At 37.4% G+C, this 23763-nt stretch overlaps 1 protein-coding gene across 17 annotated transcripts in view; it reads left to right on the forward strand.

Moving 5' to 3' along the window:
- The window catches only part of pals1b (protein associated with LIN7 1, MAGUK p55 family member b), a 77734-nt gene extending 57553 nt beyond the window's left edge, over nt 1–20181 (forward strand). For 3 of the 17 annotated variants that reach the window (XR_012395334.1, XR_012395341.1, XR_012395342.1), the window contains 3 exons: nt 16278–16412; nt 17841–18522; nt 18696–20181. Coding sequence is in view for 5 of the 17 variants with exons in the window: in NM_001423432.1 (NP_001410361.1) it covers nt 6108–6704; nt 9965–10309; nt 11502–11547 (988 nt within the window). In the remaining 12 variants the exon portion in view is untranslated. Of the gene's footprint in view, nt 1–6107; nt 6705–9964; nt 11109–11501; nt 14584–16277; nt 16413–17840 lie in introns of those variants that run through there. The other 14 variants (XR_011007665.1, XR_012395344.1, XR_012395345.1 and 11 more) reach the window with 9 other exon arrangements.
- The last annotated feature ends 3582 nt before the right edge of the window (nt 20182–23763 follow it).

The raw sequence follows: 23763 nt of genomic DNA on the forward strand, positions 1-23763 counted from the left end.
TAATCTATTTTTCTTTTTCCCCTTTTTAAATACTGATCATTTCATGCGCTTTGCTCCACTCTCTGTATTATGCTGCCTGATCTGTCTGGTTTTCAGCTAGGTCCGCTAAATGACGTCATGGGGGCGGGTACTTTCATTTTTCACTGCTACAGTCCCTCACCTCTACTCGTGTTTAAACCAAAAGATCGCGATTTCTCGATTTGATTCTAAATTAAATCATCTTAAAACGTAAATTCGAATTAATCGGAAAAATCGCCCAGCCTTAATTCAGATATTTTCCTTAATAATATAAATTGCCGAGAAGTATTATTAGCAAATTCTGAATAGAGAAATCATATTAGCAGTCAATGACTACAACATTGTTCGCATTCGATTAAATAGTGCTAATGTTTTCATAATTACATGCTATTTCTTACTGAATATTCAAAGTAGCATGTTAAACAATAATAATAATCAGAATTAATGAATTTGGGAATATAAAACCAACTTTACCTCCGTAACAAATACACTGTATTTTGCTAATTATTCAATTATGCTTAAATCAATGTAGATGTTCTTTAGCGTTTGAGAAAAGGCCTGAATCAAAATGATGTCATCATGCATAGGGGCGTCACTATTTGTGTAATTAATTAACTTTTTTCTCAAATGTATTCTTAGAGCAAAAAAAATAAAAAAATCAGTTAAATGAGTCAGTTTTTTTGAGGAGAAATTAAGTTAATGCATAATCTAAAAGGTGAATAAATTACCTTTGCATTGATGTATGGTTTGTTATCGTGCAATATTTGGCAAATATACAACTTTTAAAATGTATTTATTTCATTTAATTTACTTACTGTTTATTGAAATGCAACTTTTATACCTGGAGGGGGGGAACAGTGCTTAATTACTTTGGTGAATGCACCATGAAATCAAAACATTGGGGTAAAGTTGGTTTATTTTCATACATTTGGATATTTTCCTTAATAATATAAATTGCAGAGATGTATTATTAGCAAATTCTGAATAGAGAAATCATATTAGCAGTCAATGACTACAACATTGTTCGCATTCGATTAAATAGTGCTAATGTTTTCATAATTACATGCTATTTCTTACTGAATATTCAAAGTAGCATGGTAAACAATAATAATCAGAATTAATGAATGTGGGAATATAAAACCAACTTTACCTCAATAACAAATACACTGTATTTTGCTAATTATTCAGTTATGCTTAAATCAATGTAGATGTTCTTTAGCGTTTGAGAAAAGGCTACAATCAAAATGACCTCATCGTGCATCACTATTTGTGTGCTGAACTTTTTATCAAATGTGATCTCGGACCACAAAATCATACGGTCATGGGGGTCTTTTGTTTTCTGAAATAGATTTTTTTACATTATCTGAAAGCTGAGTAATTTAGCTCTGCATTGTTGTATAGTTTGTTATCATGCAATATTTAGCTAACTAAATAAGGAAAATGACCTTAAAAGTTGACCAAACTAAAGTTCTCAGCAAAGCATATTACTAATAATCAGAAAATTAAGTTTGGGTATATTTACTTACGTTTACAAAATGTCTTCATTAAACATTTTTTTCGTAATATTCCAATGATATTTGCATTAAATAAAAGCCTCGTCGTTTTTACTCGCACAATGCAATCTTTTGCTATTTCCACATATACTACTTGTGCAACATAGGACTGGTTTTGGGGTCCAGGGCCACAAATGTTTCAGTGGGAAATGTCCACAATAACTCCAAATGCCAAGTCATATGCAGATAAAATTGTATGGAGGCAGGCTTACTTAATATTCTATGCATTCATCATCTGTGGTCAATGATATATTTTATGCATGGAACATATAATTCAATTAATTATAGAGCCTTCAAAAGAGACCTGACCCTATAAAAGCAATTGATGCTATCCAACAAAAATGACAATCTGCTATTGGAGATTTGCATGGATTTACTGTTTACACATGGTTTATATTTGAATGACAGTCAATGTGGAAAGATGCTCCTTACAGTCAGATCTTATAGTTAAAGCACTGTTGACCATCTTGACTTTGCTTGTGTAAGTTTTAGGGTTGGGCAATGTCAACCAATTTGGCATCATACGATATCTGTTAAACTTCACAATGGACGATGGCATCGGTGAATTTATTATTTATGAATAATTTATTCATTCATAACAAATTGTTTATTTGTAGCCTACCCATTTCAACTACCTGACCCGCATGGTCTTTGTTTTACCCATAACCAAATCATAAATAAATAAGGATAAGTTACACACAAATTACCACCGGTCAATCACTTTTTCCGCGGGACTCCGGCATGAATAGGCAGAGTGATCTGTGTCGTTTTAATGGCGTCCACAAATTTGGTTGGTAAAAAAGCTGCACAACCAACCAACAGTATCTGAGGTTTTCACTAAAATGACTACGGCTGCAGGAAAGCGAAGGGTTAAAGCAGCGTACTGACGCTGTGACACGCTACCTAATAGATTCAAAAGACAAAATAGTCGTTAGATAGAGACAAGATTAATTAATTATCACGTTTAACAAGTGGTTCGAGATCCAGCGGGACATCCTTGATAAACTGTGCGGTGTGCACTGCTCTCTGGGGTTTTGTGCTCAAAGCACAATTGCTGGAGCTCAGACGCGTACATATGCTGCAGCTCATGACAGTGTGTGTGTGTGTGTGTGGTCATGTGATGTGCGTTTTCAATAGTTTCACAAGTTCACCTGCTCAATCAATTGCGTCAACATGGTAAACGATTTTGCAGTTGAGTCTTTAGAGAACAGAGGAGGAGATGGGGAGGTGGAGGGATGCCGAAACGAAAGTCAACTGAAACAGTGCAAAGACCGCTACTTCTGTACTTGCGTGATGATTGACTGACCCACCTGACTGATCATCTCAAACTTACGTTAGGACAAGGGTTACCAACAGGGTAGCCTGCGAGGATCACAGGTGTTGCCCGCAGGCCTGTTCTAAAAATAGCTCACCATAGCACCACTTACCAGTAAGCTTCATCTAATATAGACGTAATCATTTAAAAATGTAAATATTTGCAGAGATATCTAAAAATAAAGTGCTGCACATTGATACATTAAATACAGGGCATTTCCTACCCTGTTAAATCATTGTTGATAACTTTTGTGAGAATCATTAACATGATCTGTGTCTTCACAGGGATGAATATCATTAATTATTACCAAAAACATAAAGTATAATTAAAAGTAAATTGAGCAAATTTGTTATTTGAGAAGTGTTTATCAAACTGGTAGCCCTCCACATTAAGCGGTACCCAAGAAGTAGCTCTCAGTTTCATAAAGGTTGGTGACCCCTGCGTTAGGAACTTCATATAGTGTGGAAGTAGGGCTTTTCAGAAATGCTAGGTGAAACACAAGTCCGGATGTGGATCGTTTTTGTTCTAAAAAGCCAGTTTAAAACTAAGACGCATTATTGGAAATGGGGATGTGTTTATCTTTCGCGAGCAGGTTGCTGCTGGGGCGGGGGCAGAGGATCGTGGTGCTGGCTCAGCATCGTGATGTCTATTGGCCATCAGCGATGGCATCGTCTATCAACCCAACCTTAGTCAGTTATTCACAAGAAGATGCTCAAGTCGTTGAAATGCTTACAAAGTTTCCAAAAACATGATTTATGGATCGATTACGGTTGTCACAAGTATTGAGTACGGTACTGAAATTTTAAAAACGTCCATTTCTAGGGGTGTCACGATTTAGATTTTTAATTGAAATCGATTGAAATTTATGCTCAACTTCGATTATCGAATCAAAAAATAGAATCATCGATGCTGCCACGCCCCCATGTCACATCAGCTTGGCTTGCCAAGCGGGAAAAAAACAGGCTTGAAGTGCTTGTTAAACTGCAGAAGCAGGAGACCCGTCGACAGAGCTTAAACCCATCTCCTCTTTCAATGAAGTCGCCGGTGTGTAAGCATTTTGGATTTCCAGTGAGTTATGTTGACAACGTTCGTGTTGTCGACCAAAAAACACAGTTTTGCAAGCTCTGATATGTACGTATTACGTACGGTTTGTCCGATAGACAACACCGGCATCGCGATCCTCCGCCCGCCTCGTTGCAAATCCGCTCGCGAAAAGTACACACTCAGGCCCTGTTTACACACATCCACAGTGGCGTGTAGCATTTCTGAGCAGCCCTCCTTCCTCACTACCTCTGAAAATGCACATCACGTGACCACACAGAGACGCACACACAGCCATATGAGCTCGAGACAGCAGGTCCAGGCAGTCAGAGGACTGCTTCAATCTTTCACTCACTTGTACTTAGTCATTTTAGCGAACACCTCAGATACTGTTGGCTGGTTCCTGTTGGTTGTGCGTCTTTTTTACTGACGCCATTATAACGACACAGATCACTGCCTATTCACGAGTCCTGCAGAAAAAGTGATTGACAGGTGGTAATTATGTGTGTGTCTTGCCTTTATTCATTTACTGTATGATTTGTTTATGGGTAAAACAAAGACCCTGCAGGTCAGGTAGTTTAAACGGTAGGCTACAAATAATTAATTGGTCATTAATTAATTAATTAATTATTCATAATCGAAAATCGAATCGTGCCTTTAGAATCGAAAATGTAATTGAATCAAGGATTTGGAGGATCGTGACACCCTTATCCATTTCCCAGTAACATTTAAGTGCTGTTAAGCTCATTCTTAAACACCACTGATTGGCCATGGTGTTCAGGTAAACAGAAATGACTATGCACCACCAGCATATTATAAAAAATAGTCTTAGCATTTAAGACAAAAGTAAAAGTCTGAAATGCCAATTAATAATAGTCTTAAATAGTCTTTAAGAATTTAAATCTTGCAAGCACTGCAGTCACTTTTTGTTTTTGGGTTATTATATCTGTTATGATCGCAACCAGGGCTTGACATTAACTTTTTTTGATCACCAGAAACTGTGGCTAGTAGATTTCCAACATTACTAGCCACTCGCCATTTTCACTAGCCACAATTTTATTGTTGGGAAAATATATTTTATACACATAAATAAGACTTTGACATGCTAAAATAAGATTTAGATTTTGGTCACAATTTCATAGTATTGCAATTAGTTTTTATTTCACATAATTTTCAGAGCTCAAAAGGAAGTATTTACCAAATTTATCTCGCACCACTTCTCAGGGATGGATTGCGGCTGGAAGGGTATCCGCTGCGTAAAACATATGCTGGATAAGTTGGCGGTTCATTCCACTGTGGCGACTCCTGATTAATAAAGGAATTAAGCCGAAAAGAAAATGAATGAATAAATCTCTTACCACAACAAACATAAACAATTAATTGTTTCTTAGCCACAAATTTTAAATATGCCAAAGCAAGCAAAATATAGCTGTATGCTATATTTTTTATTTAACAAAACATATACACAGTAATCTGTCCTGGCTAAAGGTCCCAGATCACCTGTTAACTACACATGAACGGGGAGTTAATCTCCCATTAAAGCAATGTTATTGTAAAAAATGATAATTAAACCATATTAGCTTAACGCAAAAGAAAGCAGGTAAAATACAAACCGTGTGATAATGAAAGATGATCACACATGCCCGGTTAACGTTAGACCCATAATAATCTGTTCAAAGAATGTTTAAAGTGAAAGCAACTGATGCTGCTTACAAAAAGACAAATCTGGAACCCTTGAAAGCAGCAAGACTGTGGGTGCATGTTCATTTGTCTAGTCTATTTGAAAGGGACCCGATCACATCGGTCGTGTTTCTAGACACAGTTGCTTCACGCAAGGAAACGGTAGCGCGCATCACCTTAGCTGTTAGCGCGAGTGATTATCCTCTCATTCGTTGTTCACCTGCTTTCTATTGCTCGCGTGAACGCAATTATTTTTGCCAGTCGTGTTGCTTCTCAATTCCCAGACCATCTTTGCATGCATATTTGACCTTCCTTATTGTAGAACTCTGCTTTAAGAATTATAATCCGAAAAAATTGTTTTCAACTAGCCAAAGTGGCTAGTGGGAGTGTTGGTCTTGCTTGTTAATGTCAAGCCCTGATCACAGCAGTAAAGATTAATGCAACTGTTCTGTTTATTGTTTAAGTGCACTCCTCATTAGTGTATTGATTATTTGTTGCAGTATTGATTCTTCTGAAGAATGGGAGCCTCTCATGCAGTCAAAACTAAAGAAAAATGCATCCCCGTCATCATCATCTTTACCACGACGAAGAGGACGACCACGTAAAAACGTTTCTAATCCACCGCCAGCAGCACCAGCACCAGCAGTGAAACCAGTGATTTTGCCTAGAATCGCACCAGCTCCCCCTGGCATGAAGAGTAGGCGAGGCAGACCTCCTAAAGACAAATCCAAAGTCAAACTCCTTCAAAAACCCACCCTGTATCCCATGATCGTGCCCAAACCTCCTGTGTTTGCAACTTTGATCCCTAATACTTCAGCGCAGAACCTTAAACTTGGGCCTAATTCCACATCCACCATTACACTCGGCCCTGATTTCAGTCCTTTAACTCTTTCCAGTCCCGCATCCTCCGTTAATTTGAATCCCAATTCTGCACCCATACTCATCCCGAATTCCACATCTGCTTTTAATCTCAGCCTGAATTCTGCTACATCCGATTCGAATTCGCAATCGCTTGCCACGCTCTTCTGTACAACTACATCGACGAAGATTCTGGTAGACGGAGACTCCAGAGAGAGCAAAGCCGAAGAGCAGACGAGGTGAGTAAACATCATGTTGTTAACATTAATATGTCTATTTCTTCATTTGAGTTGAGCATGCAGTGAAATCCAGAAATGTTTACTCAGTGTAACCACAGATACAAAGACAGCGGATCGTTTTAAAGCTGCGATTCATCATGGGATCGCTCGTATGTCAGCTTATAGACAAACCAGCTGATCGACATGACTTTAAAACACTCCAGTGTCCCTGTATCTGTGGTTACACTCAGTAAACAGAGGTGAGTTTGGTGAACCGATGAGCTTGACGGCTAATCGCAGTCATTTCTGTTGAGCATGTAAACACAATAGCACATCAGCGATGTTTAAGAACGCGCTTAAATGTTAGCAGGAAATGAACGCTTTTTAAAATTTCATTATCAATGGTACCGAATTCCAGTATCATGACATCCCTGCGTTCTTTCCCTGATGAATGTTAAGCCTAGTTCACACTACAGGATTTTAAACATCGGCAGATTGCTGTGCCGTTCACACTACATGACTTGACTTTGTGTCTTTTAATCGCTGTGGTGTTCACACTACGCAACACTCCGTGAACGATCCACAAGAGGGGGGTCACACACTACATGATCTGACAACAACTCATTCCCCATCAGTTCATTCAAGCTACCAAACCACAGCCAATGAAATTTTGAGGGAGGCGTCAGAAAAAGCTGAACACTATTGGCTGCTTGTGTGCTGATGACATCACTGACAGCGTTTCAAGCTTTGGAGAAAGCATTTAAAAACATCGTCAAATCAGCTGATTTATCAGCGCATTAATCACTCATCTGCAAGGTTTGAGTAGATAGATACACAGAGAGTTTTTAATTTTTGTAATTGTATAACTCTTTGAAATAAAACTAACATATCTATAACACTCTGCCATTTTCTAATTATCAGTGTATTTCTTTCTGACATAATTTTTTTTAATTACAAAACAGTAAAGAACTGAGCATTTCTGCCTTAGGGTGCTTTCACACCTACACTTTTGTTTCGGAACGTGTCTCGTTTGCCCAGTTAGCGCGGTTCGTTTGGCATATGTGAACAGGGCAATCGCGCTCTGTTCCGCGCCAAAGTAATCGCTCCGAGATCGCTTGAATGAGGTGGTCTCGGCTCGATTGAAACGAACCCTTGAGCGGTTCGATTGCAGTGAGAAAGCGATCCGATCCGAGCGCGGTTATATCACAGTGTTTTATGGATATGTAATAGGCTTACGGCTATATATGAAGAGAGAATTATGAGTAGGGCGGGAATTTTCGCGAGTCTCCGGATGCCCGCAAACGAGTGATGATCTCCCGGTAATCTCGCGTCTCCCTCCCGGTCCTCAAATAGGCATCGTCGCGCACCCTTCTCACCCCTCCCCACCGTGTCTCTCCTCAGACACATCGCGCGCACCCTGTCAATCACCACCAAACCACCACCTCTCCTGACAGCTTAGCGGGACGCTGCAAAATAAACTCTGACCAATGTAAGGAGAGTTTACTCGCACGTGACTTGTTTTAGCTATTTTGGTCCGTTTAGAAACTTTGCAATGTGAAAGCGAACCGCTCCAAGAGCAAAGAGCAACAATGTAACAATTGTAATCTCTGTTTCGGAACAACTGAATCGATTCACAGGTGTGAAAGCACCCTTAAATTACCATATTGGTCAAAATGACTGCATGCATGTCTGATACTTTTCACTGTAAATATGTGTGCATTTTTTGCCTAGCAACTACTGCTAACATAAACAAAACTTTCTGATGGCAAAAACATCAATTTACTTCAGATATCTTTCAAAACGGCATATTCTGTGCTGTTAAATAGCTCCTGTTTGAAAGTGAAAATGAAAGCCAAGACCTTTGCATGTTCTAGTATCTTAACTACATATTTATAGGCTGTATTACCGAAAAAAGATTATATTTTTAGAGTAATGGTGTCATTAAATATGATGCCAGACATTCAAAGCTTAATTTTAATATCTCAATAATAGCTTTGAATGTAAATATGTTGTGACAATATGGCGTTTTATATGAGAACGGTCAGAATGAGCAGTATGGTAATTCCATTAGTTACAGAATTCTAGTTGCACTGTTAATATAGCCTACTCTCATGTCTGTGCTAACGCAGAATGAAGCGAGTGCACCGATGCCCATTCTGACCAATCACAGATGTTTCTGCTGAGCTCCTGAACACACATAGGCTGTTTCTCAATTCCAAGAACGCAGAGAACGGACTTGCGTTCTTGTGGAGATCGGTCTTGCCAAGTGTCCTCGGAAGAACAAACTCAGGAGACCACGAGGACAGAGAACGCGTCCTTTGAGAAATGGGATGCTGCGTTCTTCCTGATGGTCATGTGACCTTCACGCGTTTTAAATGGAAATTATTTAAACATTACAGCACTCAAACAATGATTTATTGTTTCCCCCCTCTTCAAAATATATACTTTGCATAAAAACATGATAAATATACTCTGCACAATATAAATAAAACAGATTTTAATACGAATTTCAGCAAACAAACACCCTTAATGTGTTTATTCCTTTATTAAGATGTTCATGTTAATGTTTACTTTCATCGTTTCATTTAGGGAAACTCCTGAGGTAAATAAGTGATATCTCTGAACTTTAATAATAAATCTAAATAAAATACTGCTTTTCCCAACTCAAGTAGCAATGACTTCTAGGGCTTCCAGCGCGAGTTCGGTGCTCAAGTCTGCATCGGTGCGTCCTCGATATCAAGATCACATCCGGGAAGTTTCACGCATCCTCCGTACTTGCGGTCTTGAGTATTGGAACTGAATTTAGGCAGCTGATGATGACGTTGCACGAGGACGCAAGACCGCTGAAGAACGGATATTGAGAAACAGCCACACATTCAGCTCATGCTGATATGCTCTCCCATTGGCTGCAGCTCGTCACTACATCTGACCACACGTGGGGTTGAGTCGGCCGACTGCTCTGGAATATTCAGCTTGCTAAATATTGGATTTCCGTCTGCGAGGTGTTGGCGACGCGTCAGCGAGCCTCGTTGATGTGTTGTTCAGTAGTTCACACATAAAGAGTGGCGAGCGCCGTGCACCCGCAGATTTCTTCCTGATCACAGCCCGTTCCTTCGGCAAGCTCATTACCTTCCAAATCGGGCTCAAATCAGGCTTAAAATCATCTAGTGTGAACTAGGCTTTAATGGTATTCAGTCTTGCTTTTATCTGACTTATTTTGTATTGCGGTGTTAGTACAAACTAAATGTGTGCAAATAAAGTGGGTTTGGTTTGTGTTGCAGTGTGAATGCAACTGATGAAGAAAGCCCTGCTCCAAAGGACGAAAACCCAGAATTCTCAGAATCTCCCAATGCAAAGAGGCAACGACTCTCAATAGCATTTCTTCCATTGGCCAATGCACAGCAGACAGGCGCACCCTTAAATCACATTTCACAACCTGCTTCTGATCATGCACCTGCTTCTGAATCTTCCCCCGAGCTCAGTTTTCAACCTTCTCCAACAACCATGGATGATCAGTTGACCTCAATATTTGGCTCTGATCACAAGCCTGAGGCCGACAGTGACCTTGATGGAGACACTGACAGGACCAGTGATTCAGAGAAGGAGGACGAGCTGTGGGAAGATGAGTGAGTAAGGGAGTTTTTTTTTGTTTCTGACTAGCGTTTACATGACCTCCTGATGTCCCAAACCGAGATTAGATTTTTTAAAAGTTGAACTTGTTTCAACTTCTGACTTTTTGAAGGCTGGGTCATGCGAAATGCTGCAGAAAGACTGTGACAAACATCCCTAATGTGCAAGTTTTTCTTAAAAAAACATCATGGAAAAGGACCACAATAAAATGTAGAGACATATTGTGTGTGATGGGCCCCTTATCTGTTTTTAATGCAATGTAACATTCTATACAATGGAAATATTGTTTCACAGTTATTTAAAATGACAATCGAAATCTTAAATCGTACTCAAGATTGGATGGTTCATGAAATAATGACATTTTTAACCTTACAAAGCTTTCTGTCATCACATTTGATATGCAACTTTAATAATGTCTAAATTACCACAAAACCTTTGCTTTAAAAAGCTGTTGTAAACGATCGACGGTATGCTGGCGCAAATAAAATGCATTTTAACATAACTGTAGAAATATATATTTTAAGAATGTGGTTCAATGATTGATCATTTTAAACTTTAATTATCCTTTTTTTGTGTGTGTTTCAAATATGGTACAAAAGGCTTGAGAAAGAATTGTGTTCAACATTGTGTTGTATTGTTTGTTTTGCCCCTACAGTACAAACATAAGAGATTTGGTCATGAACTATAAGTTCTTCTTACTTTTTGACCATTTTAAATAAGAGTATTTGGACCAGATGAAATCTTTTTGCTCAGTTAAGGCATCTGAATAAAATGTAATATTTTTTTCTTCTCAAATGTGGAAAGTTTTATGTTGTCATTATATCCTTTTATTTAAGGGGATTCAAAGTCGAAGATTTTGTGGAGTCACTTAACAGCATTCTTAAGGGTGCCTCTCACCCCATTATATAGACATAAGTATATAATAAAATATATACGTAGATTCTTAAATAAAGCTATGAAATTTAGAAAATTCAAGTGTAGTGAATGTTTTTTGTTGTCTTATATGAGGCTATGATGAGATCTTATGCACAACAAACTGTTTTTTTTTTTTTTCTTTAATGATGCTATACGACATTGTGTTTTAGTAAAAACTCTTGATTTTTGACCCATGAACAGCAACCATTGTACCAGAATTATCCACAAACGAAAGGTTGGCTTACAGTTTGTTTTATGTGTGTTCTGTTACAGTTTTGATTTTGGTGAAGATCGGAACTGGAAAGTCCAGACCATTTAAAATCACCTGTATCAGCTCAGTCACCTAGGGGTGGCAATCATCCGTCACCTACTTCATCACAAGGCAAACTCTTCATATCCACCTCCAAATCACCTCATGAAGTCACTCCCACACCCACCTTTAAAGCCAGTACCATTCAACCTATATCTAAAGCTACTCCCGCTTCTGAAACTACCCCTAAAATTACTCTAAAGCCACTACTATTCAACCTACCTCTCGAGCTACTTCGATTTTCGAACTCACCCCAAAATCCACTCCCACTCACCTCACTCCTGACGCCACTCTGTCATCCATAATTCCTCTCCTCAAACAACACTCTTACCCAGTCCAGTTGCTACCTTACAAAAAAGGAGAGGTCGGCCCCATAAGAGTTCTTTACCATCAAATCCTAAACCAATTCCTTAACCTACCCCTACTACCATTCCTTTTTCAAAGCTGACTCCCAATCCCACTTTCTTCAGCAAATTAGAACTCTGTTCAGAACCAGCACCCAGCTCTAGAGACATCCCTCAGCCCACTTCTAACTCTGAAGCTACACCAACTCAACCCACCCCTGAATGCACACGCTCTACCATCCAAAATTTCACTTCTAAAGCCACACTCATACTTAGTCCAGTACCCACCTTACAAAGACGGAGACATCGGCCCCATAAGAGTTATTTACCATCCAATCCTAAATCAATCACTTAGCCCACTCCCACCACCATTTCTTGTTCAAAGCTGACTGCTGATATTAGCCCCATAGCCATCTCAATTTTTTACTTTGATCCCACTGTAAAGTCATATTTGAAGCTGCTCCTAATCCCAGTTTCTTCACCAAATTAGAACCTGGGTCAGAACCAACATCCAGCCCTGGAGCCATCCCTCAGCCCACTTCTAATTCTGAAGCTACTTTCATTCAGCCCACCTCTGAATCCACTCTCATATCTACCACTGAAACCACACCCAATCAACCCACCCATGAAGCCTCTCCCTCTATTGTCCATTACTCCACTCCACAAACCAAAATCATACCCAGTCCAGATTTCACCCTACCAAGACAGAGAGGTCGACCCTGTTGGAGTTCTTTACCATTCAAACCTAACCAGTCCCTAAACTCACTCCTATCGCAATTCCTTGTTCAAAGATAACTGCTGATTTTAGCCCCATAGTCATCTCCAATTTCCCTTCCGATCTCACCCTAAATCGTATTTAATGCCTGCTCCCAATCCTACATTGTTAACCAAATTAGAACCTGAGTCAGAACCAACATCCAGGTCTGGAGTCACTCCTCAGCCCACTTCTGCAGAAGAGAAATCAAAGCCCATCACAACTTATTCTTTAAGGCATACCAGAACCAAGGAATCTTTTCACCTTGGTCAGAAGTTGGGGGCAAACCAGATAAATGGCTTGACTTGAGTACTAAAGATGGGAAACCAGTACTTCACAGGATCTCTCCCAAATGAACTCCAGGTCCATAGTTTTTGAATGACCTAATTTATACTGCCTTAAAGTTTTCCACCACCTCTGCCATCAAGACATTTATCCGCAACACCAATAGCAATGCTGAAAGGAGGACAAAAGTAAGAATGTTTCGCTGAGTACCTCTAACCATTGCTAAATTCAACTCCTATGTGGCGCTGGTTGTCTACATGGGTCTAGTGAAAACTAAGTCCATCGTGGACTACTGGACAAAAAAGCCAATGTACAGTTTCTCCTACCCTCAATCCATCATGTCCCAGGCATGGTTTCAGGCGATCTCCTGAAATCTGAACCTCTGTGATCTTGACGAAGATAAGGAGAATGGCTAGACGAAATGCACACCAATTGTTTAAAATCAAGCTTCTTTATGGTGACCTTCTTTCAGCGTGTAAGAAACACTTTCACCCCAACAGAGAGATCACAGTGGATGAGAGAATGGTTGCAACCATGGCTAGGATTGGACTCGAGCGATAGAACTATTGACCAACTACATTGGGATGCAGACTTTGTTCTTAATAATTCATCCTGTAGGTACCCATGGAATTTCTTTGTGCATGATGGAAAGAGTTCAGCTTCTTCAGGTAAAGGTGTAGGGTACACTTCTGTAATAAGACTACTTGATGGCAATGTCCTTGGCGAAGGTTATACGCTGACAACATCTATACCAGTCCGACTCTTTTCTCAGAAATGTTGAAGAACAGCATCTTTGCTTGGGGAACTTTGAGTCATAACTCCAATTTATCGAAGGTCAATGACTTAGGTGAAAGATCAGAAAGAGGATCCATTCGGTGGTCTCGAAAAGGTCCACTTCTGTTTGTAAAGTGAAGGGATGCGAGAGAAGTGCTTATGTGTTCCACAATTCACAAAGCATTCCCGTATAATAGTGTCAGCAGACATACCTAAGATGAAGATGGTGTGTGGAAAACATGCGCAAATACAGCAAATATATATGGATGCGGTTGATCTCTCGAATTCCTTTATAGAGTTTTATAATGTTTTTAAGACCACAAAATGGTACAAGATGATCCTCTACCATTTTCTTGACATTGCAGTGGTTTAGTTTCATACTTAACCAACAATTGGTGAAAGCCCAAAAAAAGATGCCCATCTTTCACAAAAAGTTCAGGGAAACACTTCGAGTTCGTAAGTGCTGGAAGAGACAGAAACCCTGTGTTCAAAGATCCCTTGACATCTGCTTCCAAAGAGTCTATTGACAATTCGGCACACATGCCTTTCTTCCCGAATGCATATTCGCCCTCCAACACAGAGTCTCCTCCTCCTGACTTGTCCATTCGAACAAAAGAATGCTCTCCAGAGTATTATGGAGCAGATGCAACGAATGGGAGAAAATTTGTGTCGTGCAAATTGGAAACAAAAACAAAACTCCCTTATTCTGCTCCTACTGCAAGATAGCGCTGTTTCGTGTCATTGTATAATTGCTTCAAGAAATGGCACCAAGGCGCAACCCCATGAGATGTGTGAATATTTTTTATATTTCGTATTTTATGACCTTTTTACTTTGTATGCGTTTGTTACTTGTATGGTTATGACCACATTAAATATCTTTAAACAGTCTTATGTTTACATTTTTGTGTATTTTTTTCATCTAATTCATTCCAAGGTTATTTTAGTAAACTATAACTAAGACTAAAACTATTGGACAACGTTTTCATAAACTAAAATAAAATGATTTACAATAACTGAACGGAACTATCAATAGACACTGAAAAACTAACTGAAATAAAATAATACTTTGCAAAAATAATCAATTTACAGAATTAAAAAAATACACATTTTTAACTAAAAAAAATAAAACTAAACTAGAACTAAATAAATTTTTAATCAAACTAAACTGAATTTAAGAGCAAATTTTATGGTGTCAAAATAAAATACTTTTTAAAATGCAAAACATATAATGACCTTGAATCTTTCTTACCAAACTGCTGTATTGGATCATATTTATCTTGAAAAGTTTAAAAGGCCTGTCTTGTGGGGTGTATACAATCCACATCAAAAAGGAGATGAAATGGAGTGGACAGGAAACCTCAGTGTTGTTGTTTTGAATTCATTTTCACTTCTATAGTTCTTTTTACAATGTAGATTGTGTTTTAGTATCATTGAGATCCTGATGGGTCGTTCCATATCAAATCAGATCGTGGGTTTTATGAAATTTTATATCAAATATATATAGACGTTAAAATTTGAGGCCTTTTTTGCAATTGTTTTTGATGTGGCACATGCGTTTTACAGCATTTTTCTGTTCACTTTCTCAATGTTTCTGTTACGATTTATGTTCCATTCATGTATAGTTATTTCACTGCTTTAATTCTGATTATGCTGAAGGTAAAGCACCCATCATGGCAGGATTTATGGTATTATCCCTTTATTTTTTAAAGTAATGGCTTTCGCAGATTTAAACTATGTCTGCTTACTCCAAATTTAACAAAAAAAGTACTTTAATCTTGTTTATCAGTAAAAACTATCATATAGGGGGCGATGTCTTTTTTTTTTATATATATATATATATATATATATATATATATATATATATATATATATATATATATATATATATATATATATATATATATAACCTATAGCAGGGATTACCAAACTTGTTCCTGAAGGGCCGGTGTCCGGCAGATTTTAGCTCCGACCCTAATCAAACACCTGTACAAGCTAATCAAGGTCTTACTAGGCATGCTTGAAACACCCAGGCAGGTGTTTTGAATCAAGTTAAACCCTGCAGGGTACGGACCTCCAGGAACGAGATTGGTGACCCCTGACCTAGAGTTTAGAGTATATTATGTTTATTAATTGTAAAATATAATATGTAAAGGTGCACTGACAAGAGACATTAATGTCAGTTTGTACTGAAAATAAAACAAAAACAAGCTACTAGCACTCAAAAAAAATGTTTGCTGTTTGTTCAAACTACTTAAAATGAGCCGAACCAACACAATTATTCAAGTTTTTTTGGAGACATCCTAATTGTTTTATGTTCAGTTCACTTAAAACAATGAGCAAACTTAAATTTATTCATGTTGTCCCAACACAAATCGAACCCAGCATTTTTACACTAGAGACCTAGAATTAATTAATGCATATTTGTATTAAAACAATTGCAATGATGGACATTTTTGTGATATTCATTAATGGGCTTGTGGTCAGCTATTGTACAGTGAACATGAAAATGCATTAATTTCTTTTCAGTTACTGTAGAACATCTGCATTAAGCTTGTTTTTCTGGTTTGTTTTGTATTTCTCAGTCGCTGCAAGTGCTCTGTTCCTCAGATCTTAAACCATACATCATCTTCATCAGGCCTTCTCCTCCTCCTCTTTCTCCACCTCCTCCTCAGGAGCGATTCTCCACAATGCTGGCCAGAGGAGTGAAGAAACGCATGGTCTTTTTTTATTTTACTTCATGTTATTTTACAATAGCAGTCAATAGTTTATGGAAATAAATGATTCATTGAATTTACTCTTCTTTTTTATAAGGTAAGTGGTTGCAAACAATTTATATGGGCTGATTTTAATTAAATGAAGTTAAACATTACTAAATTTAGTTTGTTTAAATTCAGCCCATATAAATGGTTTGCAACCTTTTACCTTAAAGAATTTTAGTAAATCCAATTAATCTTTTTTTTTTTTTTTTTTTTTTTTTTTGTAGTGTTCTTGGTGATTTTTAAATGTTTTTAAATGAAATCTTTTGCCCACCCAGGCTTCATTGATTTAATTGGAAATATGGTTTTAAAAATGGCCAAAATGTGAAATAATATTTCAATTTAGAATAACGACTATCTGAATCTCTTTTAAAATATAGCTTATTCCTGTGTCTAAAAGCTGAATTTTCAGCATCATTAAACCAGGTCCTTAATGAATCATTCTAAAATGGTGATTTTATGATCACGAAACATTTATTTTATTCTCTTTGTTGAAAACTATATTTAATAAAATATATTGTTATCTTTAAAAAAATTGACTGTAATCCAGGGACACAAAAAAACATGTTGCAAGACATTTAATTTTTTATTAAGTCCTGTCATTGTGAACTTTCCATTAATCAAAGAATACTGAATAGTATATGACCATAAACGGTTTATATATTAATAATATTTAGAACCACAATTAACGATGCTAATTAAATGATAATAACGAAAGAAATAAACAATTGCACTGTATTATTGATCAAATGTAGTCGGTGGGTAAGAGATTTCTTATAGATAGATAGATAGATAGATAGATAGATAGATAGATAGATAGATAGATAGATAGATAGATAGATAGATAGATAGATAGACCAATTTGTTGGTATTAGTTAATTTCCTTACTGACACAAGAATGGCTTTATAGGTTTAATCTTACATTAATTTCAATTATATTTTTTAAGCAGCCTAAATTCTATATGTTAATATTATGTAGGCTAGTTAATCGATGCTATCAAAAACAAATAATTATCTGTATTTTAAAAGACTAATGTAATAAACTTTATACTGTAGCAAATGTATTGATAGTTACTTTTAATGGAAGCTTATATGTAACATTAGTCATAAATTGCACTAAAATACAGCTATTTTTTTGTTTTTGTTAGCATAGATCATCATATTAACACATAAAACGGGCTGCTTTAAAATGTAAAAGTTTAAATTAATATAAAAAATTATGCCTTGCCTTGTTTCAGCGCGGAATCCTGAATTTTTTTTTTCTAGCCTGTCTATTCTTGTGTCGCTAAACTTTTAAAGGTTAACCTTTTGACGTAGCTACAGCAGCATTTAGTTACATTTGACGGACTAGTGTTTATTGTTTTGTTCCCTGTCGTGCGTGTTTGGCAGCCCGAGGATGTGAGAGAGATGATGGAGAAGGCGCGTGAAATGGAGGACAGTTACGGTCACCTGTTTGACACCTTCATCACGAATAACGAGCCGGAAAAAAGCGTCTGTGAGCTCCTGAGTATCATCCAGAAGCTGGACAACGAGCCGCAGTGGATCCCTTCAGCCTGGAATCGCTAAAACAACACCGCATTATTGCATTTTTAGTCCGTCTTCAAGCTGAGAATGTTAAATAATGGCGCTGTTTTGGCGCCAAAAAGGTATGAAGTCGAAATCGTCTAATAAGGTTGTGGACTACTTTGTAAAGAAATATATCTGTTAAATAATAGTTTCCATATTTTGTGATCTACAAGTGTTTTCTGTTTATCTAAGGTTGCGAATTGCATTATGGGACCTTGATTTTTGCTATGTCACTTCTGTTTTTATGTACAAAATTAAAGTGACTTTTTGTTGACATTTTAGTAGCTTGAAATAGACTAACATGTATGCCTATAATAAATGATATATAGAGAAACAACCATGTAAAATGACAGAAGATGTACTGCCAGTTTATTTCAAGGTTTTTGTAAATGATGTATTACTTGAACTATTAAAGCCCTGCTGAAAAAAAAAACAGCTTAAAGCAGCACAAGCTGGTTTTAGCTGGTTGGCCAGCCTGGTTTTGCGGGGTTTTGGTCATTTCCAGGCTGGTTTCCAGCCTGGTCTTAGCTGGTCAGGCTGGGAAATGATCAGCTAAAACCAGCCTAACCAGGCTGGGAGCTCAGTCAAAACCAGCTGTGTCCAGCTTAAACCTGCCTGGTCAAGCTGGTTTTAGTTTGTTTTAGCTGGTCACTTTCCAGCCTGACCAGCTAAGACCAGGCTGGAAATGGCTGGAAACCAGCCTCAAAATGCTCAAAACCTCTCTAAAACCTGGCTGGTTAACCAGCTAAAACCAGCCAACCAGTTTAGGCTGGTTTAAGATGGATTTTTCAGCTGGGAGATGTTTAAAAATGTCACCTTTTTTAAATTTTCAAGGTTAAAAGTTGTTGAAAGAAATATCAAGCTCCCATAAATCAATTCAAAAGCATAAATAAATGAGAAAAATAAATTACAGAATAGGGAAAACTGCTAATGGACAGATATTTTTGGTGTGTACTGCATGTGAAGTGGATCACAATTAGTGTGTAATATGCCATTTGTGCAAATTACATGACATACGTTTCTATCTGGGTTTCACATAGGCCTATATAATATGCTATATTTAAAAATATCGCAAAAAGGGATGTTTACATATTTTTTCTACCATTACAATATGTACATTCAAATATATTAACTGTATGACATTTTAACAAATTAATTTTATATGTATTCATGTAGGCTATATTATGTTTGAAAAAAAATACACGTATTTGTGGGCCTAATTTTATTTTTTGCTATATTTTCTGCATTTTTGCTATAGTTTGAAATGTTGAATATATGACATCCTAATATGAACTTGTATGTCATGTAATTTGCATATATTTCCATGTATTAGTTTCCTCTTGCTTAATGAATAAATCAAAACTATAATAATATGAATGTATTGTTTGATCCACTTCAGATGTTACCTACGGTTATGTTTGCGTTATGTGTATAATAGCTGTGCAGTCTTTTAAAGTGTTTGGTTTTTTAACATCTGCCTTCCCAGCTTAAAAATTAATTTCTTAAAATTAAATTCATTCATTTTCCACTTTAGTCCACCCACTTTTTGGTTAAACGTAGAATATTAAAGATTTTTAGCTGAAACTGTGGTCTTTGTTGATTCACAAAACAAAGGTCAAGGGCTACTGGTATTTTGGCAGTCAGAGTTCAATATATGTATAAATTGATTTGTGTCTGTACGTGTGTTTTAATGCCGTTATAGCCACATAGCTTGACTTGCAATTTAAGAATCACTAAGAACCACGGTTTTAGCGTAAAACTTTCTTTAACATCCTACTAGAGAAAAAAAAATCACCCAAACACATTGCTGTTAGTATTTGAACAGCAAATATTATATCAAACTTTTCCTTTAAGAAAACTTTTTTTATATCCTGTAAACATTAAAAATATTTTAAAAATGTATAAGTTATGATATTTACAGCCACGTTCCCTTTTATATTTTTGCAAATCATATGGAAATTTGACATTAAATGTTTTGTGAATGTACCAAAAACAAGTAGCATTAAAAAATGTTAGATGGATGTCAAAATAAGATGTTTTAGAATAAAACGTTCCAAGAACAATGTATAGATATTCGTTTTGTTTGTGCAATGATGTTTTAAAAACATTGAAGACCAGAAAACTCTGAATGAGCGGGTTAATAAAGTTTCTGTTGTCTCTAAAAGTTCAGAATGTTTGTTCGTAACTTTCCAGAACATACCTGATTGAATATTCGCAGTATTAAAGGTGCAGTGTTTAAGTTTGGCACCCAGTGGTTGAACTAGGTATTGCACTTCTGGATCAAAATACATTTTCACTCGGCTCTGATGAAGCTGACTATTAAACCTAAAGGCTGATTTAAGGCTGATGAAAACTTGAATCGTTTTCTAACTAAAAGCAAAAGCACGCGATAGAAGGAATATTTTCCATACTAAAAGGAGTTTTTGTTCTAACCAACTTTTAACCCTTTGACACGTACGATAATGCCGAGACTCATGTGATCAGACAACATTGGTTGTTCCCTGTAGCGTACACCGGTGTGCTTAGAATGTTCACTTTAGTGCATCATCAGATGTAAAAAAATTGCTTGGCGTAGAGCCAGAGGAAGATGCGCGCAGTGCTTGGCGAGCAGATACGCATGTGCTAGAGAAGCCCTTCTGCAGACCGGTGCTGTTGTGTTGGCATTTCATTTACTGCAAACTCAGGATTTATCCCCATGCTGCATCATAATTATTACAAATGTGTTCAAATGTCTGCTGGTAGTTATAATGTGTGTTTTTGACGTATAAAGGTTTTTGTTTTGTAAAGCAGCGTGGCTTTCGTTTTAATTTGTTACCTCAGATTTAGGCGAATTATTGTGGATGGGATTCAATTGGCGTGAGACAAAGAACAGACTCAAACTTTGCCATAGTTGAAGCATAGAGGTAGAATATAATGAAAGTTAGGCCGTACTCACACTAGGTACAGTTGCCTCGAACCGGGCCAAAGCACGCTTGTCCCCCCTCCCGTCTCCCCCGACGGCCCACACTCACACCCCAATCGGGACCTCGGCACGCTTACGTCATCGATGCTGCGCTGTTCAGTGAGAAGCGCTGTCACTCAGCAGCACAGTGGAGATTTCTCTAGTTATATCGTTTCAGTCGTTTGATATGCAGTGACATGCAGTCAAATATTTCACCAAACAGTCCTTAGGGATGCGGGGACACGCAGTCAGATATTTCACCGAACAGATCCGCCACTTTTGGCGCTCATAAACAATCATAAAGCTCACGAGCTGCAGGAATGAGGAGGTCTGCTGAAGGTGCAGCTGTCGTGCTGTGAGGAGTTCTCGTCTTTAATAAACTACGGCAGTTTGCGTTCACTGAACAGTAAGAATGATTAATAAATCCATATCAAACAGCCCCTTAAAAGTCACGTCTCGCTTTCAGTAGCTTTCAGGGCTTAGCGCGTTTTGCACTCATACTACAAGCGTACAGCGCCAAAGCCCAAGTGAACCGCGCTCAGGCACACCTCTTCCAACCGGGCCAGGGCCGGCCAAGTGAACCGTGCTTGAGCCCGATTCAGCGCACTCACACTTCTCAAACGATCCGGGAAACAGGCCTGGGCATGGTACAGATAGCAGAGTGTGAGTAGACCCTTAGTATCCGTGTGCATAGATGGAGGAACCACGAACTGTACCAGAGTCTGTTTGAAAACAGCCGTCGGAGCACAGTTAACGCAAACTTCACAGTTCACTTAAGATGTCATCTCATTCACACCAAATCACGAAAATAGCGCACGTATGAATTGGTCCAGCACTGTACGCATTTAATCACTCGCTTTTCTGACACACATACAGTAGGCCTACTGTAAATGACGTGCAGCAGATCTAATTTAATTGTTATTCCAAATTATATATTTGAAATGCAAGTTCATGTTCATGTTTCAAAAATATTTAAATGTCATCTGTACATGCAGCTTATTTTAAAATGTATAAAAAATTGTATATATACAGAATTACAAGCCCCCCTTTGATTTTTTTTTCTTTTCTTTTTTTAAATATTTCCTAAGTGATGTTTAACAGAGCAAGGACATTTTCACAGTATGTCTGTTAATATTTTTTTCTTCTGGAGAAAGTCTTATTTGTTTTATTTCGGCTAGAATAAAAGCAGTTTTTAATTTTTCAAAAAACATTTTAAGGTCAAAATTATTAGCCCCTTTAAGCTATTTTTTTTCAATAGTCTACAGAGAAAACCATCGTTATACAATAACTTGCCTAATTACCCTAACCTGCCTAGTTACCCTAATTACCCTAGTTAAGTCTTTAAATGTAATTTTAAGTTTAATACTAGTATCTTGAAGAATATCTAGTCAAATATTATTTACTGTCATAATGGCAAAGATGAAATAAATCAGTTATTAGAAATGAGTTATTCAAACTATTATGTGTTTAGAAATGTGTTGAAAAAATCTGTTCCCCGTTAAAGAGAAATAAACGGGCTAATAATTGAGGGGGGCTAATAATTCTGACTTCAACTGTATGACATATAGCCTATATTTATCAGGTCCAAGCATCATTTCCAGGTTTTGATGAATATAGGCTACTATACATTAATACTTTACAAGTACAGCAGTTTTTGTTTTACTTTGTAAGAACAGTGTCATTTATAAATCAGGGCTAAACAATAAGGACTGAGAAGAGACCAGAGACAATCGGGAGAGTATACAGAATGGTTACCGGCCCGATCGGGGCCAGTGCTGCCTTGTCACTAAAGGTTAATTTGGCTGCGACTGTTTGCCAGTTGCGTGCTTTAATGCAGACGTTTGTTTCGGAACCGGTCTCGTTTGCCCAGTAAGCGCAGATTGTGTGGCATATGTGAATCCCGCAATCGTGCTCGAGTCCGCGGCAAATCAACCGATCTGAGATTGCTAGAATGAGGTGGTCTTGGCTCGATTGAGCGGATCGATTGTAGTGAAACAAAACGATCCAACGAACCAGGCTGTAATACTGTGTATTATGGTTGTGTAATGGCCATTTATACGGCTATATGAAGAAAGAATGATGAGTAGGGCGGGATGTCATTTCTATCCGCAAATGTGCGTTTAATATGAAAGTGAAAGCATGCTGAAATATTACCGTGTGTTAGGAGAATTTACCGCAATTACCATCTGATCATTGTTCCATATTTAAATCTTATATTTTGTTTCAGACCAATTGTTTTGTTCATTTAAACACCTCGAAAGAAAGACCAACACTGCTTCATGATCTGACTGCAGTCCCGTTGTTGTGACGAGAAATGCACCCCTGCACGGACCCCCTTCATAGACTTTCTTTAGCATTCTTAGTCTACATTTAAAAAAAAAACAACAACTCAAAGGCCATAATTGATCAAAACGTGGGCTAATTTGATTATTATGTTGATGGATTAACTGGGAACAAGAAATGAACTGCATTTTAAATGTAGGTTTACAAATAAATGAAAAACTAAAAATGATGACTGTAGTATAGACTGATGTAATGAGCCGGTTTCTAAAATTAGGCATTTTGGTGGGATTTAAACGAACAAAAATCATAAAATTGTTGTAGTTTTCAACTGAACCACACATTAAACTATTCACTTTAATTAATCTAATGAGTATTGCGTTTAAATTAAATCATTTTTAAATTGTCAGTTGTATTTAAAGAAAAGTTATGCTGAATAACTAAATGGCTAACTTCATTTTTTGGTGCGGCCAGAGAAAATAAGTAAAAACTTGAACTACTCTGATTAGGCCAGTGGGAAAAGAA

This window comes from Danio rerio, chromosome 20 (genome assembly GCF_049306965.1).
Source record: "Danio rerio strain Tuebingen ecotype United States chromosome 20, GRCz12tu, whole genome shotgun sequence".
Taxonomy (NCBI): domain Eukaryota; kingdom Metazoa; phylum Chordata; class Actinopteri; order Cypriniformes; family Danionidae; genus Danio; species Danio rerio.